The sequence below is a fragment of the Schistocerca gregaria genome, chromosome 8, assembly GCF_023897955.1.
Source record: "Schistocerca gregaria isolate iqSchGreg1 chromosome 8, iqSchGreg1.2, whole genome shotgun sequence".
Taxonomy (NCBI): Eukaryota; Metazoa; Arthropoda; class Insecta; order Orthoptera; family Acrididae; genus Schistocerca; species Schistocerca gregaria.
The window spans coordinates 56,210,065-56,233,703 of NC_064927.1; the positions used below are offsets into that span (position 1 = coordinate 56,210,065).

At 39.4% G+C, this 23,639-nt stretch overlaps 1 protein-coding gene across 6 annotated transcripts in view; it reads left to right on the plus strand.

Annotated features, from left to right (window-relative positions):
* Positions 1 to 23,059, plus strand: part of LOC126284653 (putative fatty acyl-CoA reductase CG8306) — a 174,613-nt gene extending 151,554 nt beyond the window's left edge. For all 6 annotated transcript variants that reach the window (XM_049983753.1, XM_049983757.1, XM_049983758.1 and 3 more), the window contains exons 8-9: positions 7,849 to 8,106; positions 22,568 to 23,059. In XM_049983753.1, coding sequence (XP_049839710.1) covers positions 7,849 to 8,106; positions 22,568 to 22,706 — 397 coding nt within the window. In that variant the 3' untranslated portion in view covers positions 22,707 to 23,059. The remainder of the gene's footprint in view (positions 1 to 7,848; positions 8,107 to 22,567) is intronic.
* The last annotated feature ends 580 nt before the right edge of the window (positions 23,060 to 23,639 follow it).

Below are 23,639 nucleotides of genomic sequence, written 5' to 3' on the forward strand. Positions count from 1 at the left end.
CAGGCAGGAAAACATTCCACGTGGGGAAAATATATCTAAAAACAAAGATGCTGTAACTTACCAAACGAAAGCCTTGGTATGTTGATAGAGACAAAACACACACACACACACACACACACACACACACACACACACACACACACACACACCCTTAGATATGCAGACACAGGCAGGCAGACATATGTAAAGACTTAGTGTCATGTAGTGGTGGCAAGGTGCAAAAACGAAACATGTAAGCAGTGAATGTGGTGAGAATCATTTACATTGAGATTGATCAAGATGCATTACTTACACTTACTACATATGTAACTGTAAGTAATGCATCTAAATTGAACTTGTAAAGTAAATAATTCTTGCCACATTCAGTGCTTGCTTGTTTCATTTTTAGATCTTGCCAAAGCTACACAGTGCTGCAGATATGCAGTAAATTTGTACCATTTGATGATGGATCTCTAGATGATTCAAAAGGTAACTGAAAATAAAAATTGAAGAATAAAATAAAAGGCAACTGATTGCACATATTTCTGGAATCCTGTATTCATCATTCGCAGAATTCCACATGCATTATGGATAAAATTTTTATTCCTCAATGCTGCCAATATTCGTGACATAACAATAAGTCCTAATGGTGTTTGCAGTGCAAGATTCGTGTGGGACATCACCGATCACAGCCCACCTTCGTGGAAGTCCCAGCTACAACTGCCTTTATTCTAGGCGGCTCTGTCCTTATGTGTTCGTCAAACAATATGGAGAGACGTAGGAGAGACTGCAGGAGACAGATTTATTGCGGTGATGATGATACTTACAGTTCACATTTTGTACAGATCGCTAGTGTTGGAAATCATTTTTGGACACCAACTATATTGTTTAGAATCTTAAAAAAGTAATATAACGAAGTATCTGGTGTAGCCTCTGCCAGAAAAGATACAAACCAGCGTCTTGAATATGTGGATTTCTCTTCGCCCAGTATATATCCTTTCAGCAAAGTGTGATTCTCTGTCAAGTCAAAATTTAACATTCTTGTATGATAACACTGTATCTCATTGAAAGAAAACATGCTTTAAAAATTGTTAAGGCTATTATGACACTTGTTGACAAACTACCTGTTGGCTTCTTTTTTTGGTTCTTCGGCCAACATTTTGCTGACATGTTCATCATAAGCAATGGAGGGTGAAGCTTTGACAATGCCAGCTACTTGGGCTGGTGAAATGTCAGTAAAATCATGAGACAAATGTCGGCCGAAGAACCCGAGACAGAAGCCAATATTCAGTTTGTAAAAAATGCTTAAAATGACATTCGTGTAATATGGAAAGACTGACATACAACTCGAACACACATTCCGGTACAGTCTATAAAAGTAATAGTGGCCTCAGCTACCCAAGTTCCACTTGGAATATTGCGGGACAACTAGGAGATCTTGGAAAAATTTGGGAATTCTTTCATCTGGGAGAAAACCGGGATAAACCTGGAAATTTTTTAGAATTCCAGGAATTTCTTTTTTGTTTCTGTTTTCAGTTAAATTTTTGTAATTTTGACTGGTAAGAAACAATACTCTAATAAAGGCTATTATTTATCCCACTAATAATTCTGCAGGAATAAAATGTGAAAGAGAGCAGGGGGGGGGGGGGGGGGGGGGAGGAAATGAAAAATGAAACTTAAGTTACAAAAGGAAATGCGCCATATACAAATAACAAAACACAGTCCTCATACAAGTGTCTGCCAACAGCAAAATGTGTCAAAGGCCTTAGGAAGACCGTGCAATGCTTCATAACAACAAATTGCCTCTGATGAGCATGACATCACAACTGTTTACTTCAGATTTGTATGAGCAGTTGTGGGCAGGCGCATGTGCATATGCAGTTGACTCGCACATGTGTAGTACCTTCTCCCGCTTCTGGCTACAGAAGTTTGGCTGTTGGCTGTTAGCTGTATAAGCAGCAGCAGCAGCAGCAGTAGCAGCAGCAGCAGCAGCAGCAGCAGCAGCAGCAGCAAGCACAAGATGCTACCCAGAAAAAACTTTACTGTCGCATGCAAGCTGCCAGGTTCACTGGGGGCAAACCAGGGTAGGTACCTCAGGCGGCAATTTCAGGGAAGGAGAGGGAGGCTGCCAAATTCATAATCTTGAGGAAAAAAACCTTGTTTCACAGAGCGCCTAATATCCGGAGCATGTTGGTCTGTCAATTATTCATATGATTTTGAAACTCATCCCCATTGGTTTTTTTAACAATTTTGAACATATTCTAAGTTTATTTCTTAATGAATCATAAGTTGATTTTTGAATGCATGCATAGTATACGTCATGTGTCTGCCAGGGGAATCCCCGTCACAATTACAAATAAACTTTCCTGGAGACAGAAGGTGATGGGGCTATATGAACTGAGCAGAATAAAGCCGAACTGGTGAATGGCAATCGCTGTTTGTTATGTGATTGACTGGGTTTGCGAATGATCAGCGTTGTTATAATTACCAGCGAAATCTATAGATTCAGACTTCCAGAGTGGAAATAAATAACCAACAGGAATAATACAGGTAGGTAAGACAGATCACACATTATCTTCTTGGTGTATCCAAGAAAATGAAATTGTAATAGAAAAATTTTGGCCAGAGTGCTACACTGACAAGGACCAATTGTACTGTCCCAGGTAGTAGCCGCCTGAGTTATATTCTGGGAGTGGTGTGGAAAACGCATTATGTGAAAACACAGTAAAGCATAACAGGAAAATAAATGTGGGGTAAATAAACCGTTGATACTGGTACTTTGTGAATTATTCTGTCGTGTTATAAAAATGACCATTTGTGCCAAAACAGTCTCGTTCATTTGACATGTGTTAAAATTGTTGTAGTATTAGACAGGCCTATTTCGTTTTATTCAGCAGACAGTGACAAAATACATGTAATCAGACTGAGAAACCACACCAGTCTTGGGTACTGTTTGTATTAACAGCTTTTTCAGTATTAGACAATGACATTTTGTTTTTTCGTGTAGGAAAACGTTTAACAAACTTTGATGAGGTAATGGATCCTTTCGCAGAAAGGAAAGCATGCCATGTAAAGCTGTAGCAAGGTTACAGAGGAAAAAAATGGCCGGACTTAAAAGGATTGAAGAAATGTGTACTGTCTTGCTTGTCTCTTCCGCCAGTTTCATGTATCCTATATTTAATTTTATGTCACTCAAAAAAGCAAATTATTAGCTATAGGCAATAAACAATGCAAATTTTCTGACGAGTTCTTTTCCTCCCAGTTAAAATTATCTCATCCAATATTAATTGATAGGTGTCGTGTCCCCCCCCCCCCCCTGGCCCAGATGCACAGAGCAGTCTGAGTTACAGTGGGGTGGTGGATAATCTCCATGTGACCTGCACTTGCGTTTAATGATTTTACTGTTTCCTCTTCGTCTGTTGCTCTCGCGTCAAATGAAAACAAAATGGATTTTTGTGGCCAGGACCTATAAAGTGAATTAAAATACATTGACATGAGTATGGATGTTGTTAGTTTCAGATTTTATTTTATTTCCACCTTTCTGACAGTCAAGCATTAATCGCCTTGCAGAACAATGAAGTTATTTTTGTTGGTTTGCTAAAGAAACTTAGCTTTTATTAATCTTTTCTGCTGAGGAAGTCAATTTTGAAACAAAGTGTTTAAGTCCACACTATTGGCTGGTTTCAACTGTTTGCTGCATTTCAAAAGTGCATGTTTTCATCCTCTAGCACGTATGACATTATGTCATAATAAAGAACCAAACATGAGATAATACAGTACTGGTACTCAAGAAAATTTATATCTGGATCTGGACATATGAATGTGCACTTTAAGCCAAATTACGCATTTTAGTATGGTTTTGTGAAATTCTGACACTCTTGGCGTATCCTCTGATGTCTTGTTTCTAAAGTAAATTTCCTTTTGTGCAAGATGAACTATGTGCAAAAATGTAAGATGAATTTCTTCAATCGGACAGCGGTTGACTCTCATTTAAAAATCAAGTCTTTGAGGACGTACATTTAGGAAAACTTCGAGCTCAGAATTTCAAACATTTATGTCTTTATTAAATTATGTTACTGACACTTTGTGTGGTATATCTCAAAGTGTAACACACACCAAAAATATCAATATTATATCTGAAAGCTTAGCTTCTCTTGCAGCTTATTAATCTTAGAGACCAATATTTTATGTGAAAGCTTTTCTTTTCTTTTCTTTTAGTAACACCGTGTATATTAATTTAAACCATTAACTTTTCCTATTTTTGTGTACGCGCTACTTAACAGTGATATTGCTATTGGCTGACTAAATCACGTGTCCTATACTAGAATATCCGCTGTCATCGGCTGGCAAGATCACGTGATGAGCTAAGACTGGCTACAAAAGCGCTTTGTAATCTTGATTTCAATGCTTCGGAAAATAACATGTGGCCTTGGGTGGAATTTAAATTTACACTTTCGTGATTTGAAAATATGCAGTGTACATGTTGCTGCACATCAAAAATGTATCTAAAACACTTGTTTTTTTTACCAAGTTTGGTTCTATGCTGGTGTATAAAACCATAACAATTCAAAGGATTGGTAAGTTTTACAGTTCCGAGGAAAAGTATACTGTAACTTAATACAGAAAAAGTATATTTTCACCCAGGAGAAAGTGTAATTTTAACTGGGAAATCCAGGAAGTTTTTTTCTTGTCCATGTATACACCCTGTTATTGCTGTCAGTGTTTGCAATGTAACAGTAATTTTAAGTATCAGACAGGCTAAATTCAGTTCCATGCAGATTGCTGCAAGTATTGCTTTCTGCAAATCCCTAAGAGGGATTTTATACCTTATCCATCATATGAGCCATATTTGATTTTATTTTTAAGTGCAACATGAAGTGAGGGTGATTTTTAGTTTTCTCCAAGTCTCATTTCTGGGATGTAGCTTGCATTCGAGATCAGCTTACATTTGAGTAAATGAGATAGTGTTAAAGTATCCTAAGAATGATGCTGCATCAGTTGTACAAGTGCATGTTGAAAAGTAACATCTCCAAATATTTTATGTGAAATTTTTAAAGTTTGTTAAATAAAACAAATATTGGTAAAACCAGTTACAATAAAATTTCCCACTCCTTGAGCCACAGAGGGCCAATAGTATCAACAGTTTTATAATTGCGAAGTAATATCATGCTTACTAGATAAGTATAGGTGAAATGTGGTGAATCGTGTACTGCAAAGTGCACAAATAAACCCTGAAGGAAGCCACACTTAACATGCCTTTTATCCAATGACTGTAACCTGCAATATGATGTGACACTGTACACTGAAAGACTTCTATGTTAACTGACTGGTCTCTGAAGTCTACACAATTATGCCTGCATTTCTTGTTTCTTCACCAAAGATAAAATTGACTGTGTCCAAACTGATGAGCTGTCAAATTGAAACATTGCCACAAGGCACCAGGGTGTATAATGTTCACCAGTCTCTGTTGGAGAGCTGTATCATGTGCATTATCTGCACCTATGGCACTGTGCTTCTGGGCCATGACTTACAGGTGCCTCTCGACATGGGAGCATTCTCATTGCCTCTCAACAAATACCTCTGGCACTGACTTCTGTACCTTTGCTGCAGTAGAAGTCTCCTGAAATAGGTCACAGTATTCCTCAGTGTCTGGCAATTGCTGTTAGTTAAAATTTTCACTTACAGCTGTAGCGAGCCTCTTTTGGCATTATTGTGGCAGTAACCACAAACCCTATTCACTGCCCCATGTTTCCATGCAACGAAAAAGTCCAAAAGTTATATAAATTTGTGGTAACTTTTGCATTTCCTGCTATTTTAAACTTGACTTCGTATAGTTGGCATTTTTCCCGTGCCAGAAATTGAGGCAGTTTTTAAAAATATCCCGATTTTGATCTTTATTTCATGTGATTGGAAGTGATGAGTTTTACTTTGCCGATGCCCAGCACATTTGGGCGTTCTTGAGAGCCGCATTCTGGTTTATCATGTCGCTTTGACTCCATTTTCGCATCTGGGCCTCACTCAAATGCAACAGCTGCTACCTTTACATGAATTGTGTGCCAAATGAATTTGAGTGCAAAAATAATTGTAGATAGGAATATATGCTGATTTATGTGCTGTCGACAATTAAGTAAATTGTTGACATTAACAAAAAAAAAAAAAAAAAAAAAAATCTGCATTTGAACTTAGTTATGACAGCATCATTATGAATTACTGCAGTGGTTGTACGAAACTGGATAATTGGCATGCTTTCTGTGCCATGTTGTAATTACTGTTTTAGTATTAGTTTTGCTATATAAATCTGTATTAACAAAACCATTCATTAGGACGAGATGGGGTGGAAAATGTTGGTGGTGTGTAAAAAAGGGGAAGGGGGATAAGTACAGAACAATGCTGCAAAGGTATGTGATGTGTAGTTGGTGGTATACTGTGACTTCATTTTTGTCACGTCTTATTGTCAGAGATCATATTTTGTAATGCTGTTACATGTTGGAGCTTTTTATACTGTAGTGATGAGACAAGTAGTTCAAAGTTCACTGTTTGCATTATGTAGAACTCATTCTCGGCAAGAAAAGAGTTAAAACTAGCCTACAGCTTAAATGACTAAACTTTTATAGTAGTCTCCCAACAGTGGATGTTAATCCGACCTTGAAGCAACCAATATTCAGTTTTTTTTTTTTTTTTTTTTTTGACAAATGTGACATTCTAATTAATGAAATAATTTATCACATACATTTTGTGTTGGAACTGTCCAATGTATTTAGAATAAACTGGTATAGTGTTAATGTTACAAAAGTTGAATCAGAACTGAGCCTCATATGGACATTGCCATGCCATTTAAATGCACTTGCATTATTGATTTACTTTCCTTTGCATTATTACAAACATTATTTTGTCAAATTTATGATTAATAATTTTAAGATTTGCAGAAATTACATATGATATAATTTAAGATATGTTGTAAAGTATTTCCTCAGACAGAAATATTATTAAAGGTACTAAATGATTTAAGAGAAATTACATAAGTTTTCCTAACACTAATGCTTTTAATTGATAGTGATATTACAGCAGTCAATTCATGCTAAAATGAATGCGACTTCTAAGTGATATATTTATTCACAACTGGTTTTGATCATTGATCATCTTCACAATGGGAAAATATTGTGACAACTTCACATGTCATACATGCTATTTAACCAGAAAAGATGCTGTAGCTGACTTGCAAACATAAGAAAATGATACTTCATGCCATAATACTGGCTTAAGCAAATAGAAAACATTGAAAAATTAAACTGTGTGTCAGCTGACACACATTATCCTTGAACTTTAATCCTGTTACAAAATTTCTCTTTGGTCTCATTTAATGCTTGCTGAGAGCACTGATGGAATAGCATTGGGCATGTGCCACAATACTGTCTCACTCCTTTCTTAGCCACTGCATCCCTTTCATGTCCTTGAACTTGTATAATTGTAGTCTGGTTTCTGTTCAAATTGTAACCTTTTATTCCCTGCATTTTATCCACGCTTGCATCAAAATTTAAACATTGTCAAAAGCTTTTTCCAAATCTAGAAAATTTGTAAATATGGATGTCTTTCTTCTCCTAAGATAAGTTGTACGGTCATCTTTGCTGTGCATGTGTAGTAAGTAGAAAAGCTACTTACTTCTGGCAAGCCCACTTTTCTGCCTAATACTTTTGTAGCAGGTAGAAAAGCTAATTGGCAGTGGAGTGAGGAAGGTGGGAGACAGTATGTTAGGTGTAGGGAGGGGTGGGATGATGTGGGGCAGAGCAGTATTATCATCACAGAGAGACGGTGCTTGCAGTAATTTAGTTTGGTTTGTAAGGTAACCACTGTAGACTGTTTACTCCACAGCTTGGTGCGTCTGCACACAAATGTGAGCCGCTCGCTGTCCCGGCTGGAGCCTTTCATCTTCTCAGAGTGGTTCTTTGATAACAAGAACACCCTGGCACTACAGAAAAAGCTTTCGGCGAAGGATGCAGATTTATTCAACCTGGATGTCGGATCACTGCAGTGGGAGAACTACTTTATCGACTTAGCACAAGGAGTGCGACAGTACCTGAACAATGAATCGCCGAAAACACTTCCTGCTGCCCGTCACAAGGACACAATGTGAGTCTGACTGCACTAGTTAGTTATGTAGAAAGTAGGACACAGAACACTGACTCAAAGTAGCTAATGCCAGATCGATAGACATCACTAATGAAAGGTCTGGAAACGAGTTATGTATTTTTTTTATTCTTCTCCCCAGATAACAATTGTAATAGAATCTATATTAATCAAGTATCTTAGTTTCAAATGTTTGCACTAGAAATATATCATATTGGTTGCTGAACATGTAAAGCCATGGTGTGACAAGCCATTGGTTATGACTTCAGTTTACAGTGCTTTCATAATTATTGTTGATACAACTGCCTCATGGTCTTTAATACCAGTTTGAATATAAACATCCACAAGAGGTCAGGTAGATTTGGTGCTATTTCATATAATATATTTCCATCGTCAGTGGGATTCCAAATATACATCTGACAGAAGAGTTGGCAAAAGAAGATCCATAACAGTTGCAGTGGATGTGGCACTGTTATTTCATGTGCCTACCCCGAGCTAGCCACATTAAAGAAATGTGAACATATCTCTATGGTATTGCTTTAGTTGTCACAGCCCCGTAGAATACTATTGCTTCACAAGCAACCATTTATGGTTTGGAGCTTGGTCTTGTGGAAAGAGACCTCCGGTCAGCCCTACATCGCAAAGTCCACGATGTCTGGAGCTCTGAATGGTCTGTCTTGAACGTGCCAAATAAGCTCCGCATGGTAAAGTCATCCACGGCCGTATGGAACTCATCCTTGAGGAGCACTCGTAGGGACTCTGTTGTTCTCTGCCATCTCCGAATTGGACGTACGCGGTTGGCCCACAGCTATCTCCTTCGCCGTGAGAACCCACCGACCAAGTGTTGGTGTGATGCAGGGCTGACAGTGGTCCATCTTCTGATGGACTGCCCCCTTTTAGCCTCCTTGCAGCAGTCCCTTAATTTCCAGCTGCACTTCCTTCAGTTCTAGGTAACGATGCCTATATAGATGATTCAGTTTTACGTTTTATCCGTGCAGCTGGGTTTTATCACTCACTTTAGTGTGGGCGCTCTTGCGTGGTTTGTCAGGCTACACCCACTCCAGCGACTTTTGTGATATGGATAGCGAAATAGTGTCTCTTATGGTAACAAGTTGTGTTGGTACCTCTGTCAACGCTTTCCAGCTGGAGGATCTTCATTTGTAGTTGAGTGGTTGACCTTTTACCTAATCCATCAATGACTGTAGTCTGTTTTACTCTAGTCACCTATTTGCTCTGCTCCTTTTAAGCGTCCTCTATTGTGTGTTATTGTGGTGTTCATTTTAGCTCTGTACCCCTTGGTGTTTCCTTCCTCTGGGTGCAGAGGTTACGCTTTTACTGTATAGGCCTTTTACAAGTATGTCTGTTTGGAACAGGGGACTGACGACGTCGATGTTTAGCCCGCATCAAACCCCAAAACCAACCAAGCAACCTACCTACCTTTGGTATTTTTAGTATGTCTCTCCTGTTAGCCCTCCCAGCATGCCAGCAACTTGGCAGTAACTGGACATCAGTGAATTCCATTTCCAGCTGCTAACAATAAGAAACTAACTTGTCACACGCTCAAGAACAGCATTCACAGTGGGGCTGCATTCCAGCTGGTTTGATGTTTTACCAAACTAACGCTGTTGCAGTTACCAATCAACAAATTGATTTTTGTTACAAAAAGAGTAAAATTTGGGATAAAATTTACTGATTTCCTAAAGCTTGCTAGGAACTAAGGATTCTTGTCACTAACCAACTCACTACAGTGAAATCTCCTTAGCTTATTTTTGAAAGGATAACAGATTCTGAATGTCATAAGCAGCAAAATTTACTATGTAAAAATGCTTAATTTGGTAATGATTCGATTTTTTCATCCTTGAAAATGCAGAACTAAGTGTGCCCATGTTTGTGCTAATACGGGATCTCAAAATGCGACAAGTCCTGTTGTGATGTAGCAGTAAATTATAATTCAAAACATACCTTTTAGAAATTACGTTTGGAATATCAAACCCAGAAACTCTCAAAACTATGTATCGGTATACAAGAAGCAAAAATGTGACAGATGTGGTGACACTGGCTAAATCCAGTGTATCGAAAGTGTACACTTGTGCTATCAGCCATGCAGGTGTGTCATGAGACAACCTCACATGTGATTAGAATAAATAAAAACCCACTAAAATTCCTGTTTTTGGTACACTTTCTTTTAAAAAGTAAACGTCATTTGTTCAGCATCTCTTCATTAATGAATCACCTGTGCTAACCAAAAAAGGGTTGTCATTCAAACTGTTTGGTGTATTGTACAGCCTAACTACACTACAGCGTGATAACATACATAGTCCTGTTATCACAAAGGTTTGAAAAACATATCAATTATTGACTGTTTCTTTTGTCTTGATTTTAATATTGTAGTGTCTGTCTTGGTTAAGATGTCCTTCACTTCTCCATCAATTTTAAAACTCAAAACGTAACTCTTAACTGTGTCCATTGCTTCAGTAGTTTTTGATAGTGTATTAACAGTTCATCCTCGTCTTCAGTTTCCTCTCATTTCTCCGCCATCTGTTCCAGCAACACTTCAGTTGTCATGGACTGACAGTCGGAAACACTTTCATTGGAGTCAAAACATTCATCGAAGCTAAGGTACTAAGTTTTCTCCCTCGCCCCATTGTTTCCTGCCATTGTTCAGCTGCTATTATTTGATTTTCTGAAGTGATGTCAATTGCAAGTACCTGATGGAGGCTACCTCCTGGAAGCATTTTGAGATTGTGCTTTCTGGTCAGAATTCCACACTCTTCTTACAAAATGCCTTTTGTCAAAGATCATAACCTTTCTGGTTGTGGAATGAAGACAAGCCAGCCTCTTCTGTATAAGAATCTTCCTGTATTTTTGCTTCAGGCATTTTATGATGTTTTGGTCAAGTGGCTGAAGGTGGCTTGTACAACTGGGAGGAAGAAACACTACATTTTTGTTACGTAGACTGGTGATACAGAACTTTACCCATGGTCTAGTGGTAGTGTCTTTGATTCATAATCAAAATGTCCTCGGTCCCAGGTTCAAACCCTCCCATCACATAAATTTTGAATAAAAATCATCAGCAATTGTGGTCAAAGACATCTGGCATAAGAAGTCACCCTCATTCTGCCAACAGCTTTGTCAAAGAGGGCAGAGGACTACAGGGATTTAGGGCACTTTCTTGCCCTTGGGGTGGGAGATTGCTTCTAAAGGCAGAAGTATCAGCAATGATCAATGGTATGGGGATGCAGAATGCAATGGAAACCTCTTCATTAAAAACACGTAATGAGTATTCACAGGACATGTAGCGTTTAATTGAAAAAGTGTTGTAATGATCTCTTCATTGGCAAAACATTCTGGAATAGTCCCCCGTTCAGATCTCCGGGAGAGGACTGCCAAGTGGGAGGTGATGGTCAGAAAAAGATTGAATAATCATTGAAAGGATAACATTCTGTGAGTCAGGGCATGGAATGAACGAAGTTTGAATGTGTTAGGAAAGGTAGAAAATCTGGAAAGGGAAATGCGAAGGCTCAGTCCAGATATAGTGGTGGGAATCAGTGAAGTGGAAAGAGGACAAGGATTTATGGTCAGATGTGTACAGCAGCAGACAATGGCATAAAGGCAGTGGGATTCGTTATGGATAGCAGTGCCAACTCTTGAATATACATTCTGGGTGTTCACAAATTTTTAGTCAGATAAATTTGAGAGTATGAAGTTAATAGCATCTGCTGTATAACAGGTATGCTTGTCAACAAGTTTATAGAACTACAGCAATTTTGAATAACAATAACAACAACAACACTAATAATAATAATAATAATAATAATAATAATAATAATAATAATAATAAATATGCGTAACTTAAATGACAAAAGAAAGAATTGTTTTTTGGATTTTTTTTTTATTTTGTATGTAACTAAGGACAGTTTAGGGCAATAAGGAAATAATGTATAAGCTTTTGCAACTCTCCATTTTGCATTGTTTTGTGTAAGTGGGCATTTTTATGCTTTTTCATTTTTTCGGAGAGTTGTATAAGATCCCTAACAGATATATTACTTCACGAATTTGTGGCCTGAAAATCGGATATTCATATGCTGCAACCACACAACAACTTATGCTATAACTTTGTGTTAAATGTTCGCTTGTATTCACGCTTATTTGATTTCGCACTATCTCAATTGGAGGATCTGTTCTCAGAGGCGCTAGTTCCTTCTTGGGTAATCTTTCCTGGTAATTTATTTTTCTGTTCCCAGAATGAGATTTTCACTGTGCAGCAGAGTACATGCTGTTATGAAACTTCTAGGCAGATAAAATATGTGTGCAGGAGCTCAACGTAAACTCGGGACCTTTGCCTTTAGAGGTCAAATGCTCTACCATCTCAGCTACCCAAGCACGTCTCATGTGACATCCTCACAGCTTTACTTTTCTGTTAGCATTTAAAATAGTCAACATAGTTCATGTTTACACTGCACAAGAAATCAGATTCTCACTCAGTAAAACAGTAAACAATAAACTCCAAACATTTGTGGAAATGATGACACTAGAGCGGTAATGTCTACAAACTTGGTCACTTGACTAGAATACAAATGAGGTGGTGAGATCCATAATGGCCTAAACTGTGCCACTGCTGATCCCACATTTAAGTGAATATCGGAGAAACCAATGACAACAGCTTTTCCTGAGTTTTCATATGTGCAGTGTGGGCCTACAACACAGATAAATGTGACTCACCATAAGATGAACAGATTTCAGAAGCACGCATAAATGCTACAATCTCACAATCAACGGTGATGTGCTCTATCGCCTTATGATTCTCAGTGTCTCAAATGGATTATTGTATGATAAAATTTATAACTTAATATACTATAACTCATTCAGAAAGCCACAAAGTAGGTTTACTGTCAGTATGACTTTAAAATATATTGACATCTGATCTAATTTTACTACAGTATATAGTGACTGAATTAGCACACCTGTGGAGTGTGCTAACATTTAGCAGGATTTATGCCGAGCGAACGGGGATAAAAGTCTGCTGCAGTGTGTTACCACCTGCTGGCCCTGACCTAAATTACTAGTTGTGTGGCAAGGGCTCGCTATGCCCCTGTGCACAGTGTGAGCTGTGCACATTGTTTGTATTTAGCCCGTCAGGCAATTATGTCGCATGAGTTGCACATTCGCAAAAGCTCTTTAAAACATGGACAACTGAATGTGTGCTCACGATCCTGATCCCAAGTTTCACGGAGTGTAGAGGAACACTAGCATGGTAGATTTAAGTGCAGTATCTTTCAGATTACGTTTAACAGCGTTCAAACAAAAATAACCACTAAAACCACAAGGTGTTGAAAGTTAGGGTGTTCACATGCTCTTGTACTCTTACACAGCAGCCGCCACTGGTGGATAGGAAGGTAGGACAGTGTGTGTGATACTGTGAACAGTTCAGCGATAGGATTGTTCTCATCACAGTTGACAGCAAAGCAACACTGACAATGATAGTTTAAGTGTACGTGCTGACATTGCAAGTCCGAGATGAACAGATGAAGTATATGAGGATACTGAATGGGTAATTCAGTACATAAAGGCAGATGAAAATCTAATAATCATTGGGGAGTGGAGTGTGGTGGTAGTGGAAGGAGTAGAAGAAAGGGTTATGAGAGAACATGGGCTTCGCACTAGGAATGAGTGAAGAAAAGAACTAATTGAATTCTGCAATAAATTTCAGCTATTAATAACGAATACTCTGTTCAAGAATCACAAAAGGAACATACGCTTGGAAGAGGTCGGGAAATACAGGAAGATTTCAATTAGAATAAATCGTGGTCAGGTAGAGATTCCGGAATCATATACTTGATTGTAAGACATACCCAGGAACAGATATAGACTCAGATCACAAATTAGTAAAGTTGAAGAGTCTAGTCAGGAAGAATCAGTATGCAGTGAAGTGGGGTACAAAAGTACCAAGGAATGAAGAGATACGCTTGAAGTTTTTTGAGGTTATAGATACCGTGATAAGAAATAGCTCAGTAGGCAGTTCAGTTAAAGAGGAATGAACATCACTAAAAAGGGCAATCACGGAAGTTGGAAAGAAAAATATAGATACAAAGGAGGTAACTGCGAAGAAACCATGGGTAATAGGAAAATTCAAGGAAATTCTGAAGTACAGAAATGAAGTGAATTGGAAGTCCAGGGAAGCAAAGGCAAAATAGGGGCATGACAAATGCAAACTAACTGAAATAGAAATAATTGTTGGAAGGAATGGCTCAGCTCATAGAAAAGTCCTAGCAGCCTTCTGTGAAATTAAAAATGAGGGTAGTAACACCATGACTGCAATGGAAATTCCACTGTCAAATGAAGAGGAGATTGTGGATAGGTGGAAAGAGTCAGTTAAAGGGTTCTATAAGGTAGAAGACTTACCTGATGACGTGATACAAGAAGAAGAAACAGTAGTCAGTGTAGAAGAGGTAGGGGATCCAGTATTAGAATCAGAATTTAAGAGAGATGTGAATGACTCAAGATTGAATAAGGTAGAAGCAATAGATAACATTCCATCAGAATTTCTAAAATCATTGGGAGAAGTTGCAAAAAGTGGCTGTCCACATTGGTGTGTAGAATAGATTGCAAGAGCTGACAAGTGCAAGAATCATCGCACAGTCATCCTAACAGCTCATGCATCCAAGTTGCTGCAAGAATAATATATTGAAGAATGGAAAAGAAAATTGAGAGTACGTTACCTGACAATGAGTGTGCCTTTATGAAAGATAAAGGCACCAGAGGCAGTTCCGATGTTGCAGTTGATGATGGAAGCAAGACTAAACAAAAATCAACACACCTTCTTAGGATTTGGCGACCTAAAAAAAGCATTTGACAATGTCAAATGATGCAAAAAGTTTGACGTTCTGAGAAGAGTAGTAGAAGAAACAGAATGAAGTGCTTTGATTAGGAAGGGTATAAGGCAGGGATGTAGTCTTGTGCCCCTTTATTCAATCTATACATTGAAGAAACAACAACAGAAATATAAAAAAAAGGTTCAGAGTGGAATTAAAATCCAGCATGAAAGGATTAAGTGATAAGATTTGATGACATTGCTATCCTAAGTGAAAGTGAAGAAGAATGAAGACTTGCTGAATAGAATGAACAGCCTAGTGAGTATGGTATATGGATTGAGAGTAAATTGAAGAAAGACGAAAGTAACGAGAAGTTGCAGAAATGAGAATAGTGAGGAACTTAGAATCAGGGTTGATTGTTATTTTGCTGCCTAAGGGGGTGTATTCCTTAACTTCATCTACATCATAACGAATAGACCTTAACTTGAAAAAGACATGACTGAGAATGTGTGTTTGAAGCACAGCATTGTGGGGTGTGGGAAAATCAGAACAGAAGAGAATCAAAGCATCTGAAATGTGGACTACAGAAGAATGTTGAAACTTAAGTGAAATGATAAAATAAGGAATGAGGTGGTTTTCCGGAGAACTGGTGGGGAAAGGAATTATGGGAAACACTGATAAGGAGTACAGACAGGATGGTAGGACATATATTAAGACATCACGAAATAACTTCCATATTGGTAGAGAAAGCTGTAGAACGTAAAAACTATAGAGGAAGACATAGATTAGAGTACATTCAGTGAATGACTAAGGATGTAGGTTGCAAATGTACTCAGAGTTGAAGAGGCTGCCATAGGAGAGGAATTCGTGGTGGGCTGCATCAAACCAGTCAAAAGACTGATGACTCAAGAAAAGAAAAGAAAAGAAAAGAAAAGGCACAGCACATCTTGCAGGTGCACTCATGCTGGTCAATAAACAAGATGATTTTCCATTTTTAACAGCCAACATTACATCCCAGGCACTCAAGGATAGTTTGAATATACACTCCTGGAAATGGAAAAAAGAACACATTGACACCGGTGTGTCAGGCCCACCATACTTGCTCCGGACACTGCGAGAGGGCTGTACAAGCAATGATCACACGCACGGTACAGCACACACTCCAGGAACCGTGGTGTTGGCCGTCGAATGGCGCTAGCTGTGCAGCATTTGTGCACCGCCGCCATCAGTGTCAGCCAGTTTGTTTGCCGTGGCATACGGAGCTCCATCGCAGTCTTTAACACTGGTAGCATGCCGCGACAGCGTGGACGTGAACCGTATGTGCAGTTGACGGACTTTGAGCGAGGGCGTATAGTGGGCATGCGGGAGGCCGGGTGGACGTACCGCCGAATTGCTCAACACGTGGGGCGTGAGGTCTCCACAGTACATCGATGTTGTCGCCAGTGGTCGGCGGAAGGTGCACGTGCCCGTCGACCTGGGACCGGACCGTAGCGACGCACGGATGCACGCCAAGACCATAGGATCCTACGCAGTGCCGTAGGGGACCGCACCGCCACTTCCCACCAAATTAGGGACACTGTTGCTCCTGGGGTATTGGCGAGGACCATTCGCAACCGTCTCCATGAAGCTGGGCTACGGTCCCGCACACCGTTAGGCCGTCTTCCGCTCACGCCCCAACATCGTGCAGCCCGCCTCCAGTGGTGTCACGACAGGCGTGAATGGAGGGACGAATGGAGACATGTCGTCTTCAGCGATGAGTCGCTTCTGCCTTGGTGCCAATGATGGTCGTATGCGTGTTTGGCGCCGTGCAGGTGAGCGCCATAATCAGGACTGCATACGACCGAGGCACACAGGGCCAACACCCGGCATCATGGTGTGGGGAGCGATCTCCTACACTGGCCGTACACCTCTGGTGATCGTCGAGGGGACACTGAATAGTGCACGGTACATCCAAACCGTCATCGAACCCATCGTTCTACCATTCCTAGACCGGCAAGGGAACTTGCTGTTCCAACAGGACAATGCACATCCACATGTATCCCGTGCCACCCAACGTGCTCTAGAAGGTGTAAGTCAACTACCCTGGCCAGCAAGATCTCCGGATCTGTCCCCCATTGAGCATGTTTGGGACTGGATGAAGCGTCGTCTCACACGGTCTGCACGTCCAGCACGAACACTGGTCCAACTGAGGCGCCAGGTGGAAATGGCATGTCAAGCCTTTCCACAGGACTACATCCAGCATCTCTACGATCGTCTCAATGGGAGAATAGCAGCCTGCATTGCTGCAAAAGGTGGATATACACTGTACTAGTGCCGACATTGTGCATGCTCTGTTGCCTGTGTCTATGTGCCTGTGGTTTTGTCAGTGTGATCAAGTGATGTATCTGACCTCAGGAATGTGTCAATAAAGTTTCCCCTTCCTGGGACAATGAATTCACGGTGTTCTTATTTCAATTTCCAGGAGTGTAGTTTTTATCACCCATGCATATGCATTACATATACAGGGTGATTTACGAAGATATGCAAATTATTTAATATGTTATTCTACAAAGAAAATTAAAGAAAGAAGTCCATACGGAGTTACGACTAATAAAAGATTTTGCCTGAAATTTAGCAACTTCACTAATATGAAGCCATCGCAAAACTGTATGAGGTTAAAGAAAAGCTGCTTTCCATGTATTTGGGCTGGTGAATCTAATAAGACGTGTCCCAGATGCGTAGCTGTAGTAATTTCCAGAACATCCAGAGAAGCATAGATAATTATGCAAGTAAATTTGTTTAATTTCCATTAAGAATGTAGAACCGTTTGTCATTGTTGGCAGCCCTTATCGAGATGTTGCAGTTGTTTTTTAACTTTGAAATGGGATAGTTTTCTTTATTGTTCAGTGAAAGAACATTAGACAAAATTATGAACAATCTTGTGAAACTGAAACGAGCAACAAAATCTGTTCATACACGTACAGCTAAAAGCATTGAACTCTGAGACATTGTAGAATGTTTATTGTGAATGTTCTGTGAAATTTTATGTACACTGTGCATCTTACTTAACCCTGAGCTTTGTTTTTTCCCGTTTAACAAGAATTCATATGTGCTATGGTATTAATAAAAGCAGATTATCTGACACATTCATACCGTTTCAGTTAAGGTTATTACCATCATTTTTCAAAAATTAAATTATCTACAACTTATGTTGAAAACTTTGTGCTGTTGTCTGGAATTTAAAAATAAATTGGGCCAAGTAGTTAATAAATTAAAAATTTTATGAAATTACTTCTTTACTTCTCTGGATGTTCTGGAAACTACTGCAGATACACATCTGGTTCATATTTTATTTGATTCACCAGTCCAATAATAACAAAGTAAATGGGAATCGTGCTTTACTTTAACCTTGTGCAGTTTTGCTATGGCTTCATATTAGCGAAGTTGCTAAATTTCAGGCAAAATCTTTTATTAGCTGTAACTCCATAACTTAAAGTTTCCAGACCTATGTTTATATGAACTTTTTTCTTTAGTTTTACTTGTAGAATAACATATTAAAATATTTGCATATCTTAAAAACAAAGATTCCAAGACTTACCAAGCGGGAAAGCGCCGGCAGACAGGCACATGAACAAAACACACAAACACACACACAGAATTAAGAGCTTTCGCAACTGGCAGTTGCTTCGTCAGGAAAGAGGGAAGGAGAGGGAAAAATGAAAGGATGTGGGTTTTAAGGGAGAGGGTAAGGAGTCAATATCTTTGTTGATCACCACGTATATTGACAGGAAAATGACTTAACATTTTTGAAGTAGCATGGACTCTTCACCTTTCCAGTTATCAGTGGCACCAACATTTCTGTTCCACTTTCATTACAATGTAACAAAACAGTTAGTGTTTGTTTACTAAATTTTTCACAGTGCAGGTGATAAAATAAGTCTGTCTCATCGGCATTAAAAACATTATAGGGGCTGAAGTTGGGTGGTTGATGGAAGAGTATTTTCCCTGATCGAACAGTGTCAATTTTCGTGCTTCGAGCCTTACCTTGAATACATTTATGCACTAAATTATGTCTCTTCTTGAACCTTTCAATCCTAACGATGCCATAAACTCTGCGAGCCCCAACTTTTGTGTCAAATATATTGCTTTAGCACAAATTGTTGTATTGTCAATTGCAATGTTTGAAACATGAGATTCTTTTATCTACTGTAGCAGCATGTTCTCCAGTTCTGGAAACTGACTGCTGCACACTTCTATTTGTTTGCTGTTTCCTCCTCCTGAAAATGCTGCTTCAATTATTTTTGTTTGCTCACTTTTGTATTTAATGTTGGTAGAGTAATGTTCAGTTTTTGTCCAATGTTAACATGCTTCATGTGTTAATTTTTGTCCATTTCAATATTTCTTCATTTGTTAATTGTCTCACTGTCTCTCTGTTGGTGATGAACCAGTACACTATTTAACACAAAGAAACCTCAGACTGAGAGTCAGTCAAACACTAAACATAAACAAAGGAGCCTAGCAACTGAAGTTCACGCTGTGTAGTTTGTTTGGTCTCTACAGAAGTCGGAAGTCATCAGAGCGACTGCTGACCTACATGAACTACTACTTTGCTTAATTTCTACCACAGCGAATGATCTGTATGAGCTGCAGATTGCCTGCATGGAATAGCGATGTCTCCCTGCACCTTTTTGGTACCATGCATCCACAAACATTCTACTCCCACCACTCTCATAATGCTCGGCAGCAAAAGTTGCAGTGTTCAAACAATACTGATATCATCTAATTTGAACTTGAAAAGCTGGGAGGGAGAACGGACACACATGTCGTTTTAGGATGGAACTGTGACTACACTGGACAAGTGGCGTCCTCAACAGTCAGTCATTCTTTCTCAGCCTGTCTGGTATGTCTCCCCTGATCTGGGGTTCTGCGTGACTTACCCGAACTCTGCTTCTTTTCCGAAACATCTCCAGTCCTTTTCCTTCATCCCTCTACCTTTCTCATCAACCCTCTGTCAGGAGGAGGAGGAGGAGGAGGAGGAGGAGGAGGAGGAGCCACTGGCTGCAAAATCATGCAAATGTAAAATCTTTTTTTATGTGTGTTTGCCTGCAACCACTTGGTGAGTAGATTTGTCTATCAAATTACATTATATTGTCAAAAATTGATTATTTTCTTTGTTAAAACCAGAATACTGTATGAGCTATAATGCCTCATTTCTAAGTGGGGCCTTGGATATTTAGAGAATGTCGTTAATTGCCCCAACCCTTGAAAAATCCTATTGGAGACATATGCTATAGAGTGCTGGATGCCTTGCAAACACTTACTTACTTACTTACTTACTTACTTACTGATGGATGGATGGATGGATGGAAGATGTAGAGATTGTTTCTGTGTCTTGCTTTTACTGGCTGGCTGCTGCTGTCAACACTAAGTGAGTGTGTTAAGTGAGTGGCATAAGTCAGTAGCTGTACTGTGGCATAATTGTGAAAACCCTGAATTTGGTAAATATTACCTCATTTAATTACCAGCCTTTGAGTTAAAAATAGTGTTTGTGGCTGTACTGAGTTGCTGCAAAACAAATTGAAAAACGATTTAGAAAAGATATCTGAATGGTGCAAAACGTGGCAATTAGCCCTTAAATAATGAGAAGTGTGAAATCATCCACATGAATACTAAAAGGAATCCATTAACCTTTGGTTACACGATATGTCAGTAGATGTAGATGTAATCTAAAAGCCATAAATTCAACTAAATATCTAGGATCTACAATTATGAAAAATTTAAATGGGTACGAGCACACAGAAAATGATGTGGGGGAATGCAAACCAAAGACTGTGTTTTATTTCCAGAACACTTATAAAATGTAACGGATCTATTATAGAGCCTGTTTACACTATGCTTGTCCATCATTTTTTGGAGTACTGGTGCACGGTCTGAGATCCTTACCAGAAAGGATTAATTGTGTACATCGAGAAAGTTCAGAGAAGAGGAGCACATTTTCTATTATCGTGAAATAGGGGGGAGAGTGTGTCAAGGACATGATACAGGATTTGGAAAGCCTTTTTTTTATTGCAGTGGAATCTTCTCATGACATTTCATCACTAACTTTCTCCTCCGAATGCGAAAATATTTTGTAGACGCCAGTCTACTTAAACGATCATCATAATGAAATAAGGGAAATCGGAGCTTGCACAGAAAGATATAGGTGTTTGTCTTTTCCGCACACTGGTCAAGAGTGGAATAATAGAGAATTATTGTGAATGTGGTTTGATGCACCCTGTGCCACCCTCTGAAGTGTGATTTGCAGAGTATCGATGTAGGTGTAGATTATCGCACTTTGTGGTGAGGAATCAAGTTAAACGAAGTAAAAAAGTTTGATCATCTCGTGCACTAAATGTGCACATATTCTAATTGTAAAGATAGCATTCATTTCATAAAGAAGGCCATAAATAAGTGCCTTTTGCGAGATTTCCTTTTCTGCCCTTATCCTCAGATGTCTAGTGTCTCCTGCTTCACTAAACGTACCACCATTGTAAGAGTGCTGTATGTCACTATGAATAGAATTCTGTGTAGAAAATCTTGACTCGGGAACTCTTACACTCTAGAGTGTGTGTGTGTGTGTGTGTGTGTGTGTGTGTGTGTGTGTGTGTGTGTGTGTGTGTAGAACCTGCATGAAGTAGGTCTAACACGAGATGCAGTCTAGAACAGTCTGACATAACCATTGTGAGAGACTCGGCAATCATTTAGATATTTAGAATGTATCATTTATTTTGAGGTCACAGCTGGATATTTTTATGTGGTTTGACTAGTTTCATTCACCTGTGTAGCAAAGTGTACCCGGATTCAGTTCATGCTACTGCCAGAGATTTTTCCTCGGTGGGAGAACTGGACTGGGGTGATGCCAAGTGAGGAGCTATCCGATTGAGAGACAGTGACTGCAAGGACTGAGGATGGCATGGCATTCGTCAACTTTTACATGGTCTTCAGGGCCTGATTGTAGGGCTCTTATGACTAATATTGTTCAAAGCTGATCACCTTCAGATCTGTGTAGTTGTATAAGCAACACGTCATACCCATACGGAACAACTGAAATTCCATGTGGTTGCCAGTTGCTTACACAACCCCATAGATGTAAAGATGGTCTATTGTGATCAATACTAGTCACAACAAAAATTGATTTAGAAGTGTGAAGGAAAAATAAAACATACATTCTTAAAGGCCATATGTCTGTCTGACCCACAGGAGAGCGTCACAGAGCTGCTGAAAAATTTGAACAGCACACACTTGAAAAGAAGGGTCAGCTGTCCTGTGAAAGACTGCTTACAAAATTTCAAGAACCAGACTCTTAAGAACATGCCGCAGACCCCTATGTATTGCTTCTGTACAGACTGGAAAGACAAGACACATTGCAATGCACATAGATGCATTCAGGCAGTCTTTCTTGCTGCACTCCATATGTGATTGGAACAGGAAGAAACCTTAACACATGCTTGTGACATCTGCCATTCACTTCACAGTTCTTTGCTGAGTATGGATGTGGATGTAAACTGTCCTGAAGTTAGCACTGTTTTGTGTATTTAATATGGTCAAGTTTTTCACTTTGGAATTTTAGTCTCGAGAAAATGAGCTACTCGTTTTGTACCATGGAAGTGACATGCCTGGTGTTTTCTTTGCAGTCTGCTGGTGGCACACCTGTCCCTGCAGGCAGTGCTGTACGGCCTGCTGTGGTGGGCGGTGTCCAGTGCGCTCAACGCGTCGTTCGCCGGCACGGGCTGGGCTGTCATCATCGCGTACATCTTGTTCAGTTTCTTATAAATAATTTGCATAGCATGAGAGCTGTTGCTGTGCACTGCAGTGATTTGTTATTAGGAAGAGTTTAGATCTGGAGAATGTGGTCAGAGAGAGAGAGAGAGAGAGAGAGAGAGAGAGAGAGAGAGAGAGAGAGAGAGAGATGGAGGGGGGGGGGGGGGTTGGGGGTTGGGGGTAGCATGTTTGTGGCTGTTTTTATCTTTCAGCAATATAGGAACAAGGTGAGGGAGGCAATAAGAATTTCCTAATACAGTTTTGTTATATGGATGGTATTCAGAACAATGTTAATGCTTTTTATTTGTTATATATCATTCCGTTTCCTTTAACAGATGCAGATAATAAACATTTCTGTAACTACATTTTTACTGGTTATCTCAGTAATTGATTTGTACCAACTTTTGTAAGTAAATATGCTCAAGAAAACTTGAGTGACTTTTTTTTTTCTTCTTTCAAGCTAAGTAAAATGTGGCTGACTCCTGTATTTACATGCACACAGAAAAATACTGGGCTTCTGGATCCACGCAGTACAGCAAGCAGTAAGGTAATGTCAGTAGTCGACAAATAGATTTGAAATTATGATGGTTAAGCTAGTTGACAGACAGGATCTGTTTTAATAATCACTTCTTTCTACATCTTTCTTTTTCATTTGAGAAAGAACCCAGGATATAGGTGGTAAGTTTTACACTTTGCCAAAGGATGACATTAAGATGGAGGGGGGGGGGGGGGTGAGGGAGACAAATCTGTAGCATACAACTGCAGATGGGTACTTCCTAATGGCTGCAATCTTCTCCCGTCAGATGTTGTATCTGACCTCAGCGATACGCAGGAGCTGATGGAAAAGAAGTGAGTACGGAGGGAGCTGCTCGTGGGCATGTGCAGAACCAAGTGGGCCACACTGTGGCATAGAAACTGCTGTTTTGCTTCACTACATAGATGTGT